Raw genomic sequence first — 20,104 nt, 5'->3', positions numbered from 1 at the left:
TTAAAAAAAAATAAATTAGTCATACCTATGGGGTGAAATGTATAATCAGAATTTAAAAGGGGACATACCCAAAGAGATTTTCAGGAATTAACTAATCTATTTTAATCTATATAAGTTATATAGAATACCATTTCTTCAAACAGATTTAGGAGATGCATTTCATAGGAGAATGGAATCTGATTTTGGATATGGTTAAATTTCTCGATAAGGATGCATTCACCAGAAAGTCTTCATTCAATGTTCCCAACACTGGTCAAGTTTCTAAGTTTAACTAATACACACCTAAACCAAATGCTCCCCCAAAGAAAATGACCTTAGATGGTCAAGTATCTTTTTGCTTAATATAGAGGGGAAGGAATTTAGAGGTTTCAGAAATGCTTGATGAGAGCATTTATACACATCTTGCCCATTCTCCTCTGGGCCACAACCCAGAATAGGTCCCTGTCATTTCTCCCTTTATCCTTGGTACCAGACAGGAGTTGGTAAATCTCTAAAGAAATTGGTAAGAGTTTTAATTATTAGCTATGACTGTCTAGCATACAGCTTTTGGATTTAGAAGTCAAAGATTCATGGGGCGCCTGGGTGGCTCAGTCGGTTGAGCGGCCGACTTCGGCTCAGGTCATGATCTCGGGGTCCGTGAGTTCGAGCCCCGCATCGGGCTGTGTGCTGACAGCTCAGAGCCCGGAGCCTGTTTCAGATTCTGTGTCTCCCTCTCTCTGACCCTCCCCCGTTCATGCTTTGCCTCTCTCTGTCTCAAAAATAAATAAATGTTAAAAAAAAAAATTAAAAAAAAAAAGTCAAAGATTCATATGACTAATTGTGAGCATCTTAATTTGTTGGTCATTCATGGTAACTATAGTAAACATGTGTGGAATTCTCAAAGAAGATTACTTTATCCTCTGTTTGACAGATCTGACAATCAAAAGAAAGAAGAAAAAAATAATTGTGGTTATTTTATGTGACCTTTGTTACTAAGGGAAAGTAATAAATGGGTACAATCACTATATCTGCTGCGTAGTCTCTAGGAGAATCCCTCCATTTCCAGGAGTTTAGGGATATGATGCCAAGATTTTTCATTTTCATTCCCTAATGTAAAGTGTAGGCCTCCATGCACATTTTCAGAAAACAAAAGAAAATATGTGGTGATAATCTAGACACAGAAGCACCTTAGCCAACCCCATGGGTAACTTAATACAGACGTTACAACAGTTATATGCGTAGCAAATACAGCAAACAATGCTCTACTTGTTAAGGTTTTGCCCCTTAAAAAATCGCTGTACTGAAATCAGATATTGAGAGCTACTTGGCTTTTATTTTTCTTTTCAAATTAAAAAAATAAACTGTAGGTCTGCATTTCCTTGTGTACAAACACAATGTCCTTGCAGTACATTATTTTATTTGTGACCCTAATAGGATGAGCATTTTTACTTTATTTTGGGTGCCTTGTTTAAAGACTGAAAGACTGAGAAGAACAGAAACTAGGGCGGGGGATGGACTGTGAAGACTGAGATACATTTTTCTCTGATTAAGATGTTCCATATCTTTTATTTCCGGGGAAATTCGAGTCTACATAAGTTTGAGGCAGGCATTAATTGCTGGCTGCTCAGAATAACATTATGCCCCTTTCTCTTGATGTAAATGTATTCTAAGACTCTATATCTTCTTTGAAAAGTAGATTGAAAATGCATTTATTTGACAGACTTGGAGCAGTTACTGACGGCTGCTAACGTTTCCAAATGCAGGAAAAAATGCTAACGTTTCCTTTTGCATCCTGTCTGCCTGATTGTGGCAGCCAAGATTTAATGGGCGCACACAGGAGAAAAACGTGGTGATGTAGGGAAAGACATGGAGAGAATTTTCCACATCCAGAGATGTTGATCTCCTTTTTTTTTTTTTTTTAAAGAAGGTTAATGGAAAGAAAGCCCTTTGCTTTATACTCCATTGGAAAATCTCATGACTAAAGGTTGATGATGTTCTAATCTTTATGTTTGAGAACTATTTTTAAACAATTTAATTCGTGAAAGATAGTATTTTCTATTGCCTCATTCAGTGCTTCCTAAAGCATATTTACCTCCGGTTTTCATTTACAGAAGTTAGAAAACAATTGAAGACTTTCAGGAATATGGAGTCAAGTTACATATTATGAAAAGAAAGTATGTGTCTCTTATTCCTCCAGAAATAGCTGTCTTCTTGGTGGATGGAAATGTAGCCTTCCTTTCCTCAAATAAGGAACCAAAAATGAAATTGATGTTTTTTATCCCACATGTCCCCACCACTACTATTTAGTAGAACTTTACTTAGCAGCTATTTAAGAGCATGAAATTGTGTTTCGAGTTCCATTGCTACAGAGTTAACAAGTTAGGGTGTCATTCCAGGAATGAATAAAATTGAAATGTCTTTATCCAAGATCCTCTTTGTCAATATGAAATGAATGCGACAGCATCACATATTCAGGATAAATCAGAAAGTCTGCCAAGAGTACAAGCACAGAGGATGCAGTCACTGAGCTGAGAAAGGACGCATTCTGGTCACCGAAGGAATATTTTCACGAGGGTTTTGGATACGCTGCTTTGCGCCCACCTCATCACTGGAAGGAAAGCTTGTCTTCACTATAAGGCCACTTAAGGGATTGCAACTGTTTTTCCTTTTTCAGATTTTCATCTCATTTTATTTTAATACTACTACAGTTAGCATATCTGTTATATTAGTTTCAGGTGTACAATATGGAGATTCAGCACTTTCACATGTCACCCAGTGTTCATCGTGGCAAGTGCCCTTCCCAGTCCCCATCACCTATGTCACCCTTCTGGTCACCACCGGTTTGTTCTCCGTAAGGGTCTGTTTCCCGGTTTGCCTCCCTCTCTCGCTTTTTCTTTCCTTTGCTCGTTTGTTTTGTTTCTTAAATTCTACATATGAGTGAAATCATACGGTATTTGTCTTTCCCTGACTTACTTTGTTTAGCATTATACTCTCCAGCTCCATCCATGTTGTATGTTATACATACATGTACACCGTGTACAACATCCTCTGTATGTTGTAGGAAATGGCAGGATTTCATTCTTTTTAGGGCTGAGTAATGTTCTATTACACACACACACACACACACACACACACACACACCTCACCTCTTCTTTATCCACTCATCTATCAATGGAAACTTGGACTGTTCCCATAATTTGGCTATTGTATATAATGCTGCAATATACATAGGGGTGCATGTATCCCTTTGGGTTACTGTTTTTGTATTCTTGGGGTAAATGCCCAGTAGTGTAATTGCTGGATCTTAGAGTAGTTCTGTTTTTAACTTTTTGAGGAACTCCCATACTCTTATCCACAGTGGCTGCAGCAGTTTGCATTCCCATCAGCAGTGCACGAGGGTTCCTTTTACTTTACATCCTCACCAACATTTGTTGTTTGTTGTTTGTTGTGTTCTTGATTTTAGCCATTCTGACAGGTATGAGGTGACATCTCATTGTGATTTTGATTGGCATTTCCCTGATGATAAGTGATGTTGAACATATTTTCGTGTGTCTGTTGGCTATGTGTATGTCTTCTTTGGAGACCTGTCCGTTCCCGTCTTCTGCCCATTTTTTAATTGGATTATTTGTTTTTTGGGTGTTGAGTTCTATAAGTTCCTTATGTATTTTGGATACTAACCCTTTATTGGATACGTCATTTGCAATATCTTCTCCCATTCTGTAGGTTGCCTTTTAGTTTTGTTGATTGTTTCCTTTGCTGTGCAGAAGCTTTTTATTTTGATGTAGTTCTAATAGTTTACTTTTCCTTTGATTTCCCTTGCTTCAGGAGATAGATCTAGAAAAATGTTGCTACTGATGTTAGGACATTACTGCCTGTGTTCTCTTCCAGAGTTTTTATGGTTTCATGTCTCACATTTGGGTCTTTAATCCATTTAGAGTTTATTTTTGTGTATGGTGTAAGAAAACAGTCCAGTTTCCTCCTTTTGCATGTAGCTGACCAGTTTTCCCAGAACCACTTGTTGGAGCCTTGTCTTCTCCCATTGGATATTCTTTACTGTTTTGCCAAAGATTAATTGACCCTATAATTGTGGGTTTATTTCTGGGTTTTCTTATCTATTCCAATGATCAATTTGTTTGTTTTTGTGCCAGTACCATACTGTTTTGATCAGTACAGCTTTGTAATATAACTTGAAGTCTGGAATTATACCACCAGCTTTGCTTTTCTTTTTTAAAAATTAACTTGGCTAAGGGTGCCTGGGTGGATCAGTCGGTTAAGCGTCCGACTTCGGCTCAGGTCATGATCTCATGGTCCATGGGTTCGAGCCCTGCGTCGGGCTCTGTGCTGACAGCTCAGAGCCTGGACCCTGTTTCAGATTCTGTGTCTCCGTCTCTCTGACCCTCCCCCGTTCATGCTCTGTCTCTCTCTGTCTCAAAAATAAATAAACATTAAAAAAAATTAAAAAAAATTAACTTGGCTATTTGGGGCCATTTGGGATTCCATACAAATTTCAGGATTGTTTGTTTGTTTGTTTGTTTTACTTCTATGAAAAATGCTGTTGGTACTTTCGTAGGGATTACATTAAATCTGTAGATTGCTTTGGGTGGTATAGACATTTTAACCATACTTGTTCTTCCAATCTGTGAGCCTGGAGTGTCCTTCCATTTCTATGTGTCATCTTCAATTTTTTTCATCAGTGTTGTATAGTTTTCAGACTAGAGGTCTTTCACCTCTTTGGTTAGATTTATTACCAGGTATTGTATTATTTTTGCTGCAGTTGTAAATGGTATTATTTTCTTTCCCTTTCTTCTGGCCCATTATTAGTATAGAAATAAAACATGTTTCTGCACATTTACTTTTGTATCAGGTGACTTTACTGAATTTGTTTAGCAGCTCTAGTAGTTTTTTGGTGGCGTCTTTTGGGTTTCCTACATGCGGTATCATGTCATCTGCCAATAGTGAAAGTTTTCCTTCTTCCTTTCCAATTTGGATGTCTTCCATTTGTTTTTGTTGTTCAATTGCTGGGGCTAGGACTTCCGGTACTATGCTGAATAAAAGTGGTGAGAGTAAATAAACCTCCTTGTTTTGTTCCTGACCTTAGGGAGAAAGCTCTCAGTTTTTCCCCTTTAAGGATGATGTTAGTTTTTCGTATCTATGGGTTGTTTTCATAATATATGAGTGAGTTTTTCATACATAGGTGGGTTTTTCACATATGGCCTTTATTATGTTGAGGTATGTTCTCTCTAAACTCACTTTGATGAGGGCTTTTATCATGAATAGATGCTGTACATTGTCAAATGCTTTTTCTGCATCTATTGAAATTATCATATGGTTTTTATCCTTTCTTTTATTGATGTGATAGATCACATTGATTGATTTGCAAATACTGAACCATGCTGCATCCTGGGAATAAATCCCATTTGATTGTGGTGAGTGATTTTTTAATTAATTTGTTAATTAATTTGTTATAATTTATTGTCAAACTGGATGGGCATTGAGGAGAGCACTTGTTGGGATGAGCACTGGGTGTTGTGTGAATGATTTTTTTTTTTAATGCATTGCTGGATTCAGTTTGATAGTATTTTGTTGAAGATTTTTCATCTATGTCCATCAGACATAGTGTCTGGTAATTGTTTGTGGTGTCTTTATCCGGTTTTGGTATCAGGGCGGTATTTACTTTGTAGAATGAATTTGGAAGTTTTACTTCTTCTTTTGTTTGGAATAGTTTGAATAGGATTGATATTAACTCTTCTTTAAATTTTAGGTAGAATTCACCTGTGAAGCTGTTGGGTCCTGGACTTAATTTTTCTTGGGAGTTTTTTGATTACTGATTTAATCTCCTTGCTAGTAATCAGTCTGTTCAAATTTTCTATTTCTTCCTGATTCAGTGTTGGTAGGTTATGTTTCTAGGAATGTATCCATTTCTTCTAGGTTGTCTAATTTATTGGCATATAGTCTTTCATAATATTCTCCTACAATTGTTTGTATTTCTGTGCTGTTAGTTATTTCTCCTCTTTCATTTGTGATTTTGTTTGAGTCCTTTCTCTCTCTCTCTCTCTCTTTTGGTGAGTCTGTCTAGAGGCTTATCAATTTTGTTGATTATTTCAGAAAAAGCTTCTGGTTTCATTGATCTGTTCAATTTTTTATTTTTGTTTTTTTATCATTTATTTATGCTCTATTCTTTATTATTTATTTCCTTCTGCTGGATTTAGGCTTCCCTTCTTGTTCTTTTTCTAGTTCCTTTAGGTGTAGGGTGAGGTTGTTTATTTGAGACTTCTCTTGGTTCCTGAGGTATGCCTGTACTGCTGTCAACTTCCCTCTTAGAACCACCTTTTGCTGCATCCCAAATGTTTTGGGCCATTGCGTTTTCTTTCTTTTTTTTTCATGTACTTCTTGATTTCTTTTTTAATTTCTTGGTTGACCCATTCAGTGTTTAGCAGCATGTTATTTAACCTCCATGTATTTGTTTTCTTTCCAGGTTTGTTCTTGTGGTTGATTTCTAGTTCCATAATGTTGTGGTCAGAAAAGATGGATGGTATATGACTTTGACCTTTTTGAATTTATTGACTTGTTTGTGGCTTCATATGTGATCTATTCTGGAAAATGTTCCATGTGCACTTGAAAGAATGTGTATTCCACTGTTTTAAGATGGAATATTCTGAATATATTTGTTAACTCCATCGAATCCAGTGTGCATTCAAAGCCATGTTTCCTTGTTGATGTTCTGTTTGGATGACCTGTCCATCAATGTAAGTGGGGTGTAAAAGTCGCCTACTATTATTGTAATACTATTGGTCAGCTCCTTTATGTTTGTTATTAGCTGCTTTATGTATTTGGGTGTATAGATATTTACAATTGTTATATCTTCTTGTTGGATTGTTCCCTTTTATTATATAGTGTCCTTCTTTGTCTCTCTTTACAGACTTTGTTTTAAAAGGCTATTTTTTTCTGATAGAAATTTTGCTACTCTAGCTTTTGACATCCATTTGCATGATTCTCCATCCCCTCACTTTCAATCTGTAGATGTCTTTAGCTCTGAAATAAGTCTCTTGTAGGCAGCATATAGATGAATCTTGCTTTTTTTAAAATCTCTTCTGTCACCCTATACCTTTTGATGGGAGCATTTAGTCAGTTTACATTCAAAATAATTACTTTTAAATTTTTATTTATTTTTGAGAGAGAGAGAGAGAGAAAGAGAGCAACAGCAGGAGAGGGGCAGAGAGAGAGGGAGACAGAATCCCAGGCAGGCTATGCACTGTCAATGCAGAGCCTGACACAGGGCTGGAATTCAGAAACCATGAGATCATGACCTGAGCCGAAATCAAGAGTTGGATGCTTAATCAACGGAGCCACCCAGGCACCCCACATTCAAAATAATTATTGATAGATATGTATTTATTGCCATTTTGTTACTTGTTTTTGCAGTTTTTCTCTGATCCTTTTTCTCTCTTTCATGGTTTGCTGGTTTTATTGATATACTTGGATTCCTTCCTAGTTTTGCGTATCACTTTTTTTTTTTTTTTTACTTGTAGTTACCTTTTGGTTTATATATAACATCTTCTGCATATAGCAGTCTATATTAAGCTGATGGTCACTTAATTTTGAACTCATTCTGTATTACTCTCCCCTCCACATTTCAGATATTTGGTATCATATTTTACATCCTTTTATTTTTTGCTTCACTTGACTGATTTTCACAGAGTTAATTTCTTTTTTTTTTTTTTTTGCCTTTGTGCTTCCTATTTTTCTTACTCTTTCTTAGGGTTTTTGATTGCCACTCACCGAGTCCCCCTAACACTTCTTGTAGGGCTGGTTTAATGGTCATGAATTATTTTAACTTCTCTTTGTCTGGGAAACTCTTTATCTCTCCTTCTATTGGGAAAGATAAGCTTGCTGTATCCTTGGTTGCACATTTTTCCCTTTCACCACTAAATACATCATGCGACTCCCTTCTGGCCTGCAAAGTTTCTGCTGAAAAATCAACTGATAGCTTTACGGGGTTTCATTTGTATGTATCTGCCTTGTTTTCTCTTGGAAACTTTGAATTCATACTTGATCACTATTTTTTGCCACTTTAATTATTATGGGTCTCGGTGTGGACACGTTTGGGTTGCATTTGTTGGGGGAATCTCTCTCACTCCCGAATCTGGATCTGTATTTCCCTCTCCAGATTCAGAAAGTTTTCAGCTATTATTTCTTCAAAAACATTTTACTGTTCCCCCACCCCCACCCCTTCCCTCTCTTCTTCTGGCATCTGTATAATGTGAATATTATTACACTGAGTTCTCTACATCTAATCTCATTATGCAGTATTTGTTTGTCTCTCTTCTCTTCAGATCGATTCCATTACTCTATCCTCCAGGTCACGGATGGGTTTCTCTGCTTCCTGTAGTCTACTAGTTATTCCATCGATTGTATTTTTAATTTCATGTATTGAGTTCTTCATCTCTGATAGGTTATTTTTTTATCTGTCAGGGTCTCAGTGATATCTTCCACCCTTTTCCAAGTCCAGTGAATATCTTTATGATCATTACTTTAAATTCTGTATCAGGCATGTTACTTATTTCTGTTTTGTGTACATACACCTTCTGCCCTTATTTTGTCCTTTTCTTTCTTTTGGGACATAATTCTCTGTCTCCTCATCTTGTCCATGTCTGTTTTTCCTGTGTGTTAGGAAGTCAGCTATGTTGTCTGCTCTCACAAGTAGTGGCTTTACGATGACGAGGTCCTGTAGTGCTGGGCCGTGCATTGTATCCCATTCACCAGAACCTGGGACTTGGGAGGAGCCTCCTATCTATACTGCTCGTGTCCTGCCATTGTGTCCTGAGTCCCTTTTCCTTTCAGTCCACACATCTGCACAGACTCTCTGTTGTGGGCTGTGCTTGCTCTTTGTGACGTTAGGGAGAGTGAAGGAAGCAGGTTCTGAGGAGGCAGGACCACAAAAGGGCCTCAGGGCAGGGCAGTGGTGTTAGCAAAATTTGCACTGAGCTGATGGTCCGGGGCCGTATCCCCCAGGCACCGCTGCTGCGCGGAGCTCAGGGCCCAGGCCAGCACATTTGGAGTGGGTGAGTCCTCAGGAGAACTCAAGGGCAGGGCATACTGCTAGAGGGCTAGGTAGCAAGTTTCTGTGCACTGCCATCTCCCCCAGGTGGCTCTGTTTATGCTGGGGGGATAGGGAAGGAAAATGGTGCCTGCCAGCTCCTTTGTTCCCAGAGAAGTCCCCCCCAACATTCTCGAAATTAGTATAAACACATCTCCCTCCTGCTGTGCAAACGGTGGCTTCTCTGTGGCCTCTCCTTGGCTGCTGTGTCTCTAGGGACGGGGACCTGGCTATCACTCCTGGCTCACCTAATAAGTCAGCTCTTAAAGCTCCAGACTCCCAAGTCCCACTGGTTATACAAACTCCTAGAATTCAACCCCTCTGGTTGTCAAGGCCGGATGTTAAGGGGATTCACTTTCCCTTCGTGGGCTTCCTTGTTTTCCTCTCTCTGTGCCCACAGCTCCCTACCTCCTGCAGTCAGCTCCCAGCCACTGCTGCTGGCCTTCCTAACCTCTCCAGTGTGGCTTCTTCTCTACATTTAGTTGCAGGGTTTATTCTGCCAGTCTTGGATTGCTCTCTGGTTTACTTATTGGATACGAATGATATCTAGTTGTAAATGTGGGATGAGGTGAACTTGGGGCCCTCTCACTCTGCCATCTTCCCAAGCCTCTTTTTCTTTTGCAGCTGATTTTATATTTTGCCTTCCTGCCTCAAGGCTAAGTAAACTTTGGGGTAAAGTGGATAAAACTCAGAACATTTGGGAAGAGAGCTTGCTGGGATACCCTATGAAATCACTGACCATGGTCTGTTTGCTTCAGTTGGTGAGCATCAGTGACTTTGGGAGCTTGTCCTTTTGTATTTATGCGTTCCGTACTTCAGCGAGATTCGGCAAGATGTTTTAAGCTGGGGGCTGGGGTAGAGTAATTCTCAAGACTGAGAGGAAGTTGAACTTCACAGCCTGTGCAATGGTAGTTAGCATTCCAACTCTTGGAATATTATTGTAGAGTTTGTTAGGAATGCATCCTCCACACCCTGTGAATGAAGGGGATGCCGCGATCACTTACGGGGCTGCTTTTCCTTGGGGAGATTTTGTTCGAGGTTACCTGAGCTCATTGCTGATTCATGAGCTGCTGTTTCGGCTCAAGGGTGACAGAGGAGCAATATAAGGCGAGAGGCTAACAAAATTTGCTGCAGACTCTTCCATATCTCTATCCTTATGGGACTTGTTATAAAAAAAAAAAAACAACCCACTCAAAATAATGCCTTTTCTTCTCCTCCATCCATCCCCAGGAGAATTTTTTCCTATTAAAGGCCTCTTGTAAAAGGACTGCATTCACGTTTCTGTCCTTTGCTCTTTACAAGATACTCTTTTATTAAGCACCGGTCCATAATGTGTTCTTCTTCTCCTCCCCAGTGGCATTGGGCTTTGCCTTAGGAGACAGGAACCCCCTCGACATTTCTAGCTCAAGTGGAGTCTTCGACCAGATGGCAGGCCAGTTTAGCTTTGAAGACTTTTTAGTGGCATCATTAGACCAGTTTGTGATTATTTTACGGCTACCCTAAGGTATGTGGAAACCATTATTTCTGGAAGCGGACCTGGAGTTAGCTTGGTAGGCAGATGTAAAGCGATAAACTTGCCCCTTGAAAAGTAGAGGTGGCTTTTTCAAGAGTAATACGTTGAAGCTAATCCCCGCGGATTTCTGAGGTGTCATCGCCCTGGATAATAAAAGCATTGACTTGTTTACTTAAAGATTGTACTCGGAACCCAGCAGATAAGGGAGTTGTACAAGTAATCCTTGGTGGATATCTTGGTACATACGGCAGATAATAGAGTAGGAATTCTTCGTGTATAGACTCTACTATTTTGCATATGTTACTCTGTTCCTGATTTGGATTGTGCAGTCCATGCATATTGTACGTAAGAGAAGGGTTTTTCTGTTCCATCCAACTCTAGATTATTTTGGGACTTTTATTCAATTCTGCAGTACCAAAAACGGATAGTTAAACTCTACAGATCTACATATATACTACATATACAAAAATCCTCTATAAAATTGTGCCCAAGAGGAATTTAGTTTGTATGATAAATTCTCACTGCTAACAGGTTGACTGGGGGAGTGTGGGGGACAAAGCAGGAGGGTTACAATATCAAATGATTGCACACAAAAGCAACTTTTTCCAGAATCACCTTGATTTATTTTCCTAGTCTTTTTTTTCCTCAGAAGGAAAAATAATTTCATTAAGAAAACAAATGTTCCTGCCAAAGCGAATTTCTTTTCATGCATTTCTTTAAAAAAAAAAAAAAGTCAACATTGAAGTAGGGCATGCTCTGCCCCCTCCCTCCATTTTGTGGACTAAAGTTTGTTTTAAAAGATCCATTGGCAGAAGATATTTTCCTCAGATAGGATGATTATATTTTATTGCTGCTTTGTTTAGTATATATTTTTCTCAATTGGGAAAAAAAGTCTAGGTGAAAAATTTATCTAACGAGAAAAGTAGTTTACATGGTCATAACACATAAATTGCTGCCAAAAGAAAAAAAGGTAAAAAAAAAAAAAGATTTTAAATGTAAAATATCACATAACTTCAAAAAACTTACCTCAGTTTTCTACCATTTATCATGTACTACAAGTCAACTTTCTAAATAGGATTACAGTCCTTTATTATAAGCCCCTAGTGGTACTATGGTATACATTTTACAAAATGCTACTACAAAATTTTTCTTTTGTTTCTGCCTATTGTGTACTTAGCTATAGATAATTTTTGAATACAAAGCCTACGTGGGTATAAATGCAATAGTTAACTGCTCCTTTTTGCTGATGTCCTTTTCATGGTCCAAGAAGACGGCATTAGTCCAGCATCTTCTCCTGTTTCTTGCCTTCCTTTTTCTTCTTCTTAGATTCTGCTGTGATTAAAAACAGAGAAAAAAGCATCACGTTAGCAAACAAGGGGGGCACTTTTCTTATACAGGTGACCCTTGAACAATGCTAGGGTCAGGAGCACCAAACCCCCATGTAGTTGCAAATGCTCATAAAACTTTGGACTTCCCCCCAAATTTACCTGTTGACTGGAAGCCTTACCAATAACATAAACAGTCAATTTACACATAATGTATATGTTATATATGCTATATTCTATATGCTTACATCAAAGCAAGCTACAGAAAAAAATGTTATTGATAGAACACACTTACAGTATTCTTTAAAAAAATCACCTCTAAATGGACCCTTATTGGTCATGAGTCAACTATAATTGTCCAGAAATGAAAGGATTGGATGGGTAGAGAAGGTACGGTGTGTGAGAGTGCCTAGGAGAACAGGCAAGAGTAATAGAGCCTGCCTTCATGTAAACACCTGCAAATACCCGTCATCTTATTAGTTGCCCCCATTTGATACACCAAATACTATCTTAGGGTCCTACTTAGAAAACAGAAACACAGCAGACCTCCCTGGGAGAATGTACCAGGACACTGCTCAGTGGAGAGCTACAAAAGCTCTGCTCGGCCCCTCACTCTCCACATGCCCTTTCCATGGGGCTGTTGATAAGCATTTGGCCTGATAGCTTCCTCTCCTGATTTGGCCTTTGCTTATATATTTGCCAGCTACTCATACATGAAGAACTACACGGAGCTTTGATTCTGCAGAGTATCCTAGTTGTGGATGAAGCAAATGGAATGTACCAACCTGGGCTAACCCACGGAAGTAAAACCATGAGGATTGAAATCAAAATACTCCATCCTTTTCCATTCAATCATCTTGCTGTCTCCCTCTTCCTAGGCCTAGGAGGATTCAGTGTAGAATAGGACATGACAGCTTTGGCTCCACAAACGAGAATGGTCAGATCACTAGGCTAGCAAGTGAAAGGCTATTGCTAAATGTTTTTAAGATCCTCTTCCTGTTTGGTCCACAGTAGTGGTAGAAACACAGGGGTTAGGTACAGGCTCTGGAGTCACAGTGCTGGAGTCTAAGTCTTTGGTCCATCACTAAGTGACTCTGAGACTCCCTGAAAGTTAATTCACACATGTGTCTCAGATTCCTCACTTGCGAACGGGCATGTGCAGGGTCAATATCCAAATTAAATGAGTTGACTAAAATCCCCTGAGAACAGAAGATGGCATAATAGCCTGTGCTCAATTAAGGTTGGTCTATTACCACACTAATGAAACCTGCTAAAAACAAGAGGTAATTTCTCTGTATAATTAATCATCCCCAAGACCCATTGGCTGAGGTCATCGAATGTGCTAAACAACAGAGGAATACTGGGACACACACGATGGCCAACAGGGACTATTCACTGGATCACAAGGCCTGTGTATGAGAGGGGCCTAAGGCTTATAATGAGAGGGGACATAATACCAATCACATATTGTAAAACTTGGAGCTTGAACCTTTTCTATTTTTATCCTCCCCACTTCTTCTGATAAGTTCTCAAGTCCATCATATACTAGGTGAGGTAGCGTAAGGTACAAGGTAATTGTCCTAAGCTCCCTTTACTCAAGCTGTAAGGGGTGCCATACACAATTATGTCAGGAGTTGCTAAAATCCCGCTAAATTGCTGCTCACAAATATTCATTTGTCCATGCCTATCCTCAGCTTTCCACCTAAACTGAAGAGACTTTGAACTTTCACTCTGTTTTTGCTTGTCATTATAAATGTCTTCTCCTTTTGACCCATGAAAGGTAAGATGACCAGAACCTCCACGTTCAAAGATATCTATAAAGTCCAAGAAGGTTTTCTGTTTAATGTCCAAACAGATCACATCTCAATGTTTAATAATTCCCAGTCTTTGGTCGACATTTTAAACAACAGCTTTCTGTTAGAAAGGTATCCTCAGAGAACAATCTAGGGTGTCAGCTGGGATCCAGGTTTAGTTTCCATGTTCTCAATTTCTCCAAATTCCTTACTGGTGAAGGCCGGCATTTTATATTCATTAACTGACAACTTGCTAAATACAAAGAAATCGACCACTTGCCCATGTAATCTGCACAACGCCAACCAAAGCCATGTTTTTGACGTCATTGGCAAGTCACCATGGCACTGCTTTGACACACTGCACACCTTAAGTTCAAGTCCAAGTAGAAAAGGGAGGAGACCGCAGTAAAAAATAAGGGCAAGAAAGACAAATTTCTATCTGCAGAAGGTCAGCTTGGTTTCTCACCTAAAAACGTACTCAAATTTTTGAGAATAAAGAAGAAAGTTAGGTTGGTGATACTGCTTCCAAACAAACGCAGTTCTGGGGTGACTTTTGTGTACATTTTAATGACAGACTAAATGAATGTTGTTACCTACTCATCTCTGTGACCTCAAAAGCTTGGGAACAACCTCTCAGGCTTTACCCACTGTACATGAGGGTTTTTCTATAGGATCATGGAATCTACAATCTGGAAGGTACCTGGTCCAACTTTCCTATGTAGTTGATGAAGAAATAGACACCAAGGAGTATCAGTCATTTGTCCAGGTCCACAGTGATCCAGCTATAGATCAGATGAGGGGTCCTTCTCCAACTCCTGGACCTCCTCACACAACACAGCACTGCCTCCAATGATCATCACATGTGTAGCAAATGGAATTGGTTTTATTTTTGTAATTCAGTCACCTCCCTTGAACAGAGTCTCTACACTTGTGCTTATTTCACTTCCTGGAGCACACCATTCTTTTTCTCCCCTAGTCTTTGGCCTTCAGAGAAACGTTTTCTCTTGATTTCCTCTCTCAGAGCACTCATCACTGATCCTGTAATTGCCCCTAAGCACAAGCTGTGCAAGGGCAGAATCCCAACTCACAGTTACTTCCCTAGCCCCTCGCACAGTGCCTAGCACATGCAACTCTTCAGTGAAGGGCATAAATCTCTAACGTGGCAACAACACGTGCCTCACTGGCTCACCATGCCCTCATCTTCCTGGTGGCAGTTCCTTGAGTTTTCCTTGCTTATTTTCACCTCAGCCTTTACACATTGCCTTCTCTCTTCCTATTTTTCCTGTCACCTCAACTCGGCTTAGCCAACATCTACTCGTTCTCACTTCAAGGAAGCCTTCCCAGAACTCCCAAACTAAGCAGGTTCCATCTACCTGTGGGTTGGATACTTCCATGTGCCTCTCACTGCTATTCCAAAATGAGAATTGAACTATTAATTTTGTATCTAATTATTCGATATGCCTTTCCCCCTTCCTGTGAGGGAGGAGACCAAATCTGTTTCTTCCATCTGTGTCTTCAGTGCTGAGCATATAATAAGTGCTCCTGAAATACGTGCTGCATCAAAGTGAAGAAATGACCACTTGGATGGGAAACAAAGAGTCAATTAGCCTATAGGAAAGGACTGTTTCTCAAGGGAAGGAAGGAGTGTGGATTCAATCAAAATCTTGCCACATTTCAGAACTTTAAAGATAGTTTATGAAGAATAAAATTACAAACATATATATGTGAGAGTTACCCCAATTTCTCCACCCTTTTTCTTGTCTTTAAAAGAGAAGACTGATTTAACTCTGCGAGTAAAAGTTAAGTCCCGTTTTAGTAGCCTATCAAGGGGACGGGGAGAGAAATCTGCTGAGAATGAGGGTCGTGAATAGGCCTGGGGCAGGGCTACAGCAGGGTAAAGCACGCGCTTTGTAACAGAGTCACGTAGCAGCTACTCTCAAAGGTTTGAAGAGCCAATGCGATCAGTGCCCTGATGTCAAACAGTAGGGAACCTTAGTTCACAGTGAAAAGAGCCAGGTCAAGGGAAAGAAGTACATACAGGCCACACATCAAATAAGACCCCAGGCTACATGTCACTCCACCCCACCTGAACTGAGGCTGTGGAGCTGAAGTGGATACAAACAGGAAAGGAGCCATTGTGGAAATGCGAACACAAAGGGCACCTGCCTGAAAAAGTGACTTGTTTTGTTCCCTTGGACGATCCCCACCGGGACACCATTGCATTGAAAACCCACAGTGATGCCCTTGGTGTGTTTTAACTTTCATTCTTGCTCTGGCCAGTTTTTGAGGTGATGGAAGATAGTACTCATCGTTCTCTCCTGGTAGGTGTATAATTTGAAAAGAAACAGGCTATTTTAAGATATATTTGACAGTGTTCAGAAAGTCTGAAGACTTTAAGAAATACTCTAGAAAAGATTCAGGCTCCTCTTATTGCTATGAATCTCAGCACCTGGAGTGCCATCTTGACCGTATTCTATCTAGAAACCTCAAGATCTAGTCGAGAAGATTCCCACAACGCATAGCAAGTACGGACAGCAGAGAAAAGAGGCAGTAGGAACACACAGCAATTAATGAGTCATGGGACAATAAATTCTGAACATACACAGTTAAAAAATTCTGATAGAAAACAAAATCCTCAAGTAAGGGACACCTGCGTGGCTCAGTCAGTTGAGCATCTGACTCTTGATTTCAGCTCCGGTCATGATCCCAAGGTTTTGGGATTGAGCCCCACATTGGGCTCTGTGCTGTTACGGAGCCTACTTAAGACTCTCACCTTCCCTCACTCTCCCTCCCTCATGCTCTCTACACACACACCACAAAACAAAACAAAACAAAACACAAATCCTCAAGTAATAAGTGGCATCATGGCCATTTGTTTAGTAGGGCAATGAGGAAACAATGAAGTACCATTAAAATCATACTAAGAACCAAGTCCTCAGAGAACTGAGGATATCCACTTCAGAGGGCCATCATGAATATCATGTGAGATGACAATCGCTAAGATCCTACTTGACCGTCACTGTTCAAACAGCATTCATCTGTTAACCTAGCAAATATACACCCTATATACCCTATATCCAGTATATCCCTGACACCATTCTAGATCCTGGGATATAATGGCAAACAAGACAAAATTCTGCTCTCATAGAGTTTCTCATAGATTTCAAGATTGCTTTATGTGAGTGTCTTTCAAAACTGTAAAGTACTCTACAGGTACACATTTATTTTAAAAGTCATGAGTATGTGGGAGCTATTTTTATGGCTTCAGTGCCTACTTCTCTTCCTCGTAGTTTATTATGACATTGTAGATGCATATGATGTAAAAGAGTATCCAGAGGGAGAATTACTTACTAGGGGAAAAAAATAATGTCTATAGAACACCTAGCCTGAAGATCAAAGAATTTCTTCTTAAAAACTTTTTTTTTTTTTTTTTAATTTTAGAGAGGGAGCATGTGAGTTCCCACATGCTGGGATCCACAACCCTGGAGTCATAACCTGAGGAAAAATCAAGAATGGCACACTCAAATGACTGAGCCACCCAGTCACCCCACTGTTAAATAGAAAGTAAAGAAACATATATGTGTTAACAGAAATTACCCATAGTTTCACGATACAGAAATAGCACTTTTCACAGCGGGTTCTATTTATGTTTTCTTTCAATGAACATATGTATACTTTTAGTAGGAATATATTGACAGTTGATACTTTATACTAAGCCTCCTACTGTTAATTCCCATACCATTGCATGTACTTTGAAACATGATGATGTAGTATTCCTTTATGACATTCCATCCCGTATGTTTCGTGACCTTCCCTTTTTTGTTGGTCAGTTAGCTTGTACTCACTTTTTGTTACAATAATGATGCGGCGCATGTTTTTGGTAGACAAATCATTATATTACAATGTTTTGCCTTAGTAAGGATTTTTAAAGAGGATCTAATGGACCAAAGGGCAGGGCACTTGGAAAGCTCCAGATATGTACTGACATCTCTCTTTCCTGAAAGGCAGTACTCACTTACATTCTCGTCAGTGACTTATGTTGGACCCCATCACAGCAAATTTGTTCTCAAAAAGCAAATAATCAAACAGCATGCATCATCTCTTTTCTGCCTATCACAGGCCCTTCTAGGAACAGGATTGCCATGAAGCTAGTGTGAGTAAACACTCCCTCCCTTTTTCAATAGTCAGGAAATCTGAGAGGAAAAGCGTTGGGGGAGTAGGTCTTAAAAGAAATCCATGTAAAGGTTTTCAGCGAACTTGAGGGGAGAAGTTATTCAAAGAGGCAGAAGGGTTGAGAATTCTGGAATAAGCTTATCTCATTTTCTTATCAAAATGCTTTGCCCTGATTCCCTTTTTTCAGAGGGCCTGCTGAGCATACAGAACAGATAAAAAGGAATGGAGAGATGAAATGGTTGAGCAGAGCCCGGATTTTAACTACAGTGAGTTAAACTCTGTTTGCTACTGACTTAAATAAAGTAGCTTTGGGCCATTAAGCCAATAGGAGGAATTGTCGGTTGGAATAGAAAAAAAGAGATTTTCACCTTCTAACAGGTAAAATTCATATAGGAGGAAGCTATGGGCAGTCAGAAATGGACACCGCAGGTGCAGAGAGCAGGAGGCCGGCTGGAGGCATGTGAGACAGACTGCAGAAGCTAACCTTTGGAGACTCGCTCAATACATCATGGGAACTGAGGGAGGGGAAAGGATCCTATCACTGTCAAACCGTACAGGCACAATGTAAATAGGTCCACAGGACTGGATATCACCACCATCCTCTCGATGTCTCATAAACCTATTTAAAGGAACTCGCCTGTGCTTCAAGGTTTAGCTGCCCAGTTACCCGAAATAGGTGATCCCTCACATCAACTAGCTGTTGCTCAGGACCAATAATAAGGCTTGTTGAATCGTGACTGTACAACTCGGTGATCCGCCTAGAATCCAGGTCCTACTTGGCTAGGCCTCCTTCATTAAATTCCCCACATTTCAGTTTAAATTGGGGCAGCACAGATTATGTTGACAATATAGGAAAAAAATTTCTATTTAAAAATCAGATCTGTTTAGTCCGAAGTCTGTGCAATAATTTTGTTGTTTCTTCTTTGATTTCTTTTTTTTTTTTTTTAAATACCACTTTATTTCCTCTGTTATCGACTCAGGGCACTTACTTCTAGGACTGTGAATGGAATACACACATACAAACAACTGCTCATTGATGCTCCCACATGCTGATCCCTGCTCTTTACCTCACTGTCCACTCGTACCCTCCCACTCCGTCTCAACCATCTGTCCTCCTACACATGTGCTTTCTGCCATCAAGTAGATGTGACACTATGTGATCTATAAAAGACAGTATGGCTTCCGTCTACATACCAACCAAACATGTCTGGCCCCTGCGAGGAATCTCTGTCTTGCCCCCACTTACTGTGAGAGGAGACTCTGCAGTGAACTGCACCTCCTCACAATAGAAAGTTCAACTATGAAAACACCGGTGAGTCATGTAGATTTAATTGAATGCTTAATGGAGGAGATGAGGAAATGATTTCGTCAACCGTACAGAAGAAGCTTAATGAAAGGCACTAAATGGGTCGATTACTTTCCAAAGCAACTCACCCAGTATGGGTAGAATACACCTTCTCCCTTCACCCCAAGACTCCTCTCTACAGCCTTTGCAGCCACTTTTCCCTTCTGTCTGTCCATTCTGCTTTCTTTAAATAAGGAAGCAACTGAGATACCCATTGGCTTCCCCAACCCAAGATTGAGGATGCACTTTCTTTGTTTGGTAGAGTCATGAGTGTGTCAAGGTCACTCTCTGATCTGACCATACTATATGTACGTGACACCAGGTAGAGAATCCTCAACTGCAACCCCTATTTTTAGTTCAACACGTCTACATCGCCCTCACGTATTAGCTACATCTACTCATTTGTGTGCAAGTGTCACAACCGCTAAACACGGGTGGGGATTTTCCCTCTGAGTCACAGGAGAGAAGAGTAGTGAGGAAGGGGATCAGAGCTGCTTCATCTGTAAGGCCTTTAATCCAGGATGTTCTCACTCGTGTACAGTTACAGAAAGAAAACAAAAGCTGTGGGTACGTGTGTGAATTCGCTATTGAGCCGCTAAATTTTGTCCCTTTCACCTTTGGCGAAAAATGTTTTTAAGTACGGAATAAAATTGAAGCGAGGCAAATAACAAATATAACTAATGCAAGGGAAACTGCAAAGAAAATATGATTTTGTATAGGTAGCTTTGAGAATGTGTGTTTGTACATGCAAGAGCATGAATTTCTTTTAATTTTTTTTTTAATGTTTATTTTTTTTTGAGACCGAGAGAGACAGAGCGTGAACGGGGGAGGGTCAGAGAGAGAGGGAGACACAGAATCTGAAGCAGGCTCCAGACTCTG

The 20,104-nt window shown here is 39.8% G+C and overlaps 1 protein-coding gene across 2 annotated transcripts in view; it reads right to left on the bottom strand.

Annotated features, from left to right (window-relative positions):
• Positions 1-11,189: 11,189 nt before the first annotated feature.
• PTN (pleiotrophin) overlaps positions 11,190-20,104 on the bottom strand; it is a 100,772-nt gene continuing 91,857 nt past the window's right edge. The window contains exon 5 of one of the 2 annotated variants that reach the window (XM_058724169.1): positions 11,190-11,921. In XM_058724169.1, coding sequence (XP_058580152.1) covers positions 11,866-11,921 — 56 coding nt within the window. In that variant the 3' untranslated portion in view covers positions 11,190-11,865. The remainder of the gene's footprint in view (positions 11,922-20,104) is intronic. The other variant, XM_058724168.1, reaches the window with a different exon arrangement.

The sequence above is a fragment of the Neofelis nebulosa genome, chromosome 4, assembly GCF_028018385.1.
Source record: "Neofelis nebulosa isolate mNeoNeb1 chromosome 4, mNeoNeb1.pri, whole genome shotgun sequence".
Lineage (NCBI taxonomy): Eukaryota > Metazoa > Chordata > Mammalia > Carnivora > Felidae > Neofelis > Neofelis nebulosa.
The sequence above is the reverse complement of the archived record's forward strand: the minus strand, read 5'-3'. Positions and strand labels throughout refer to the sequence as shown.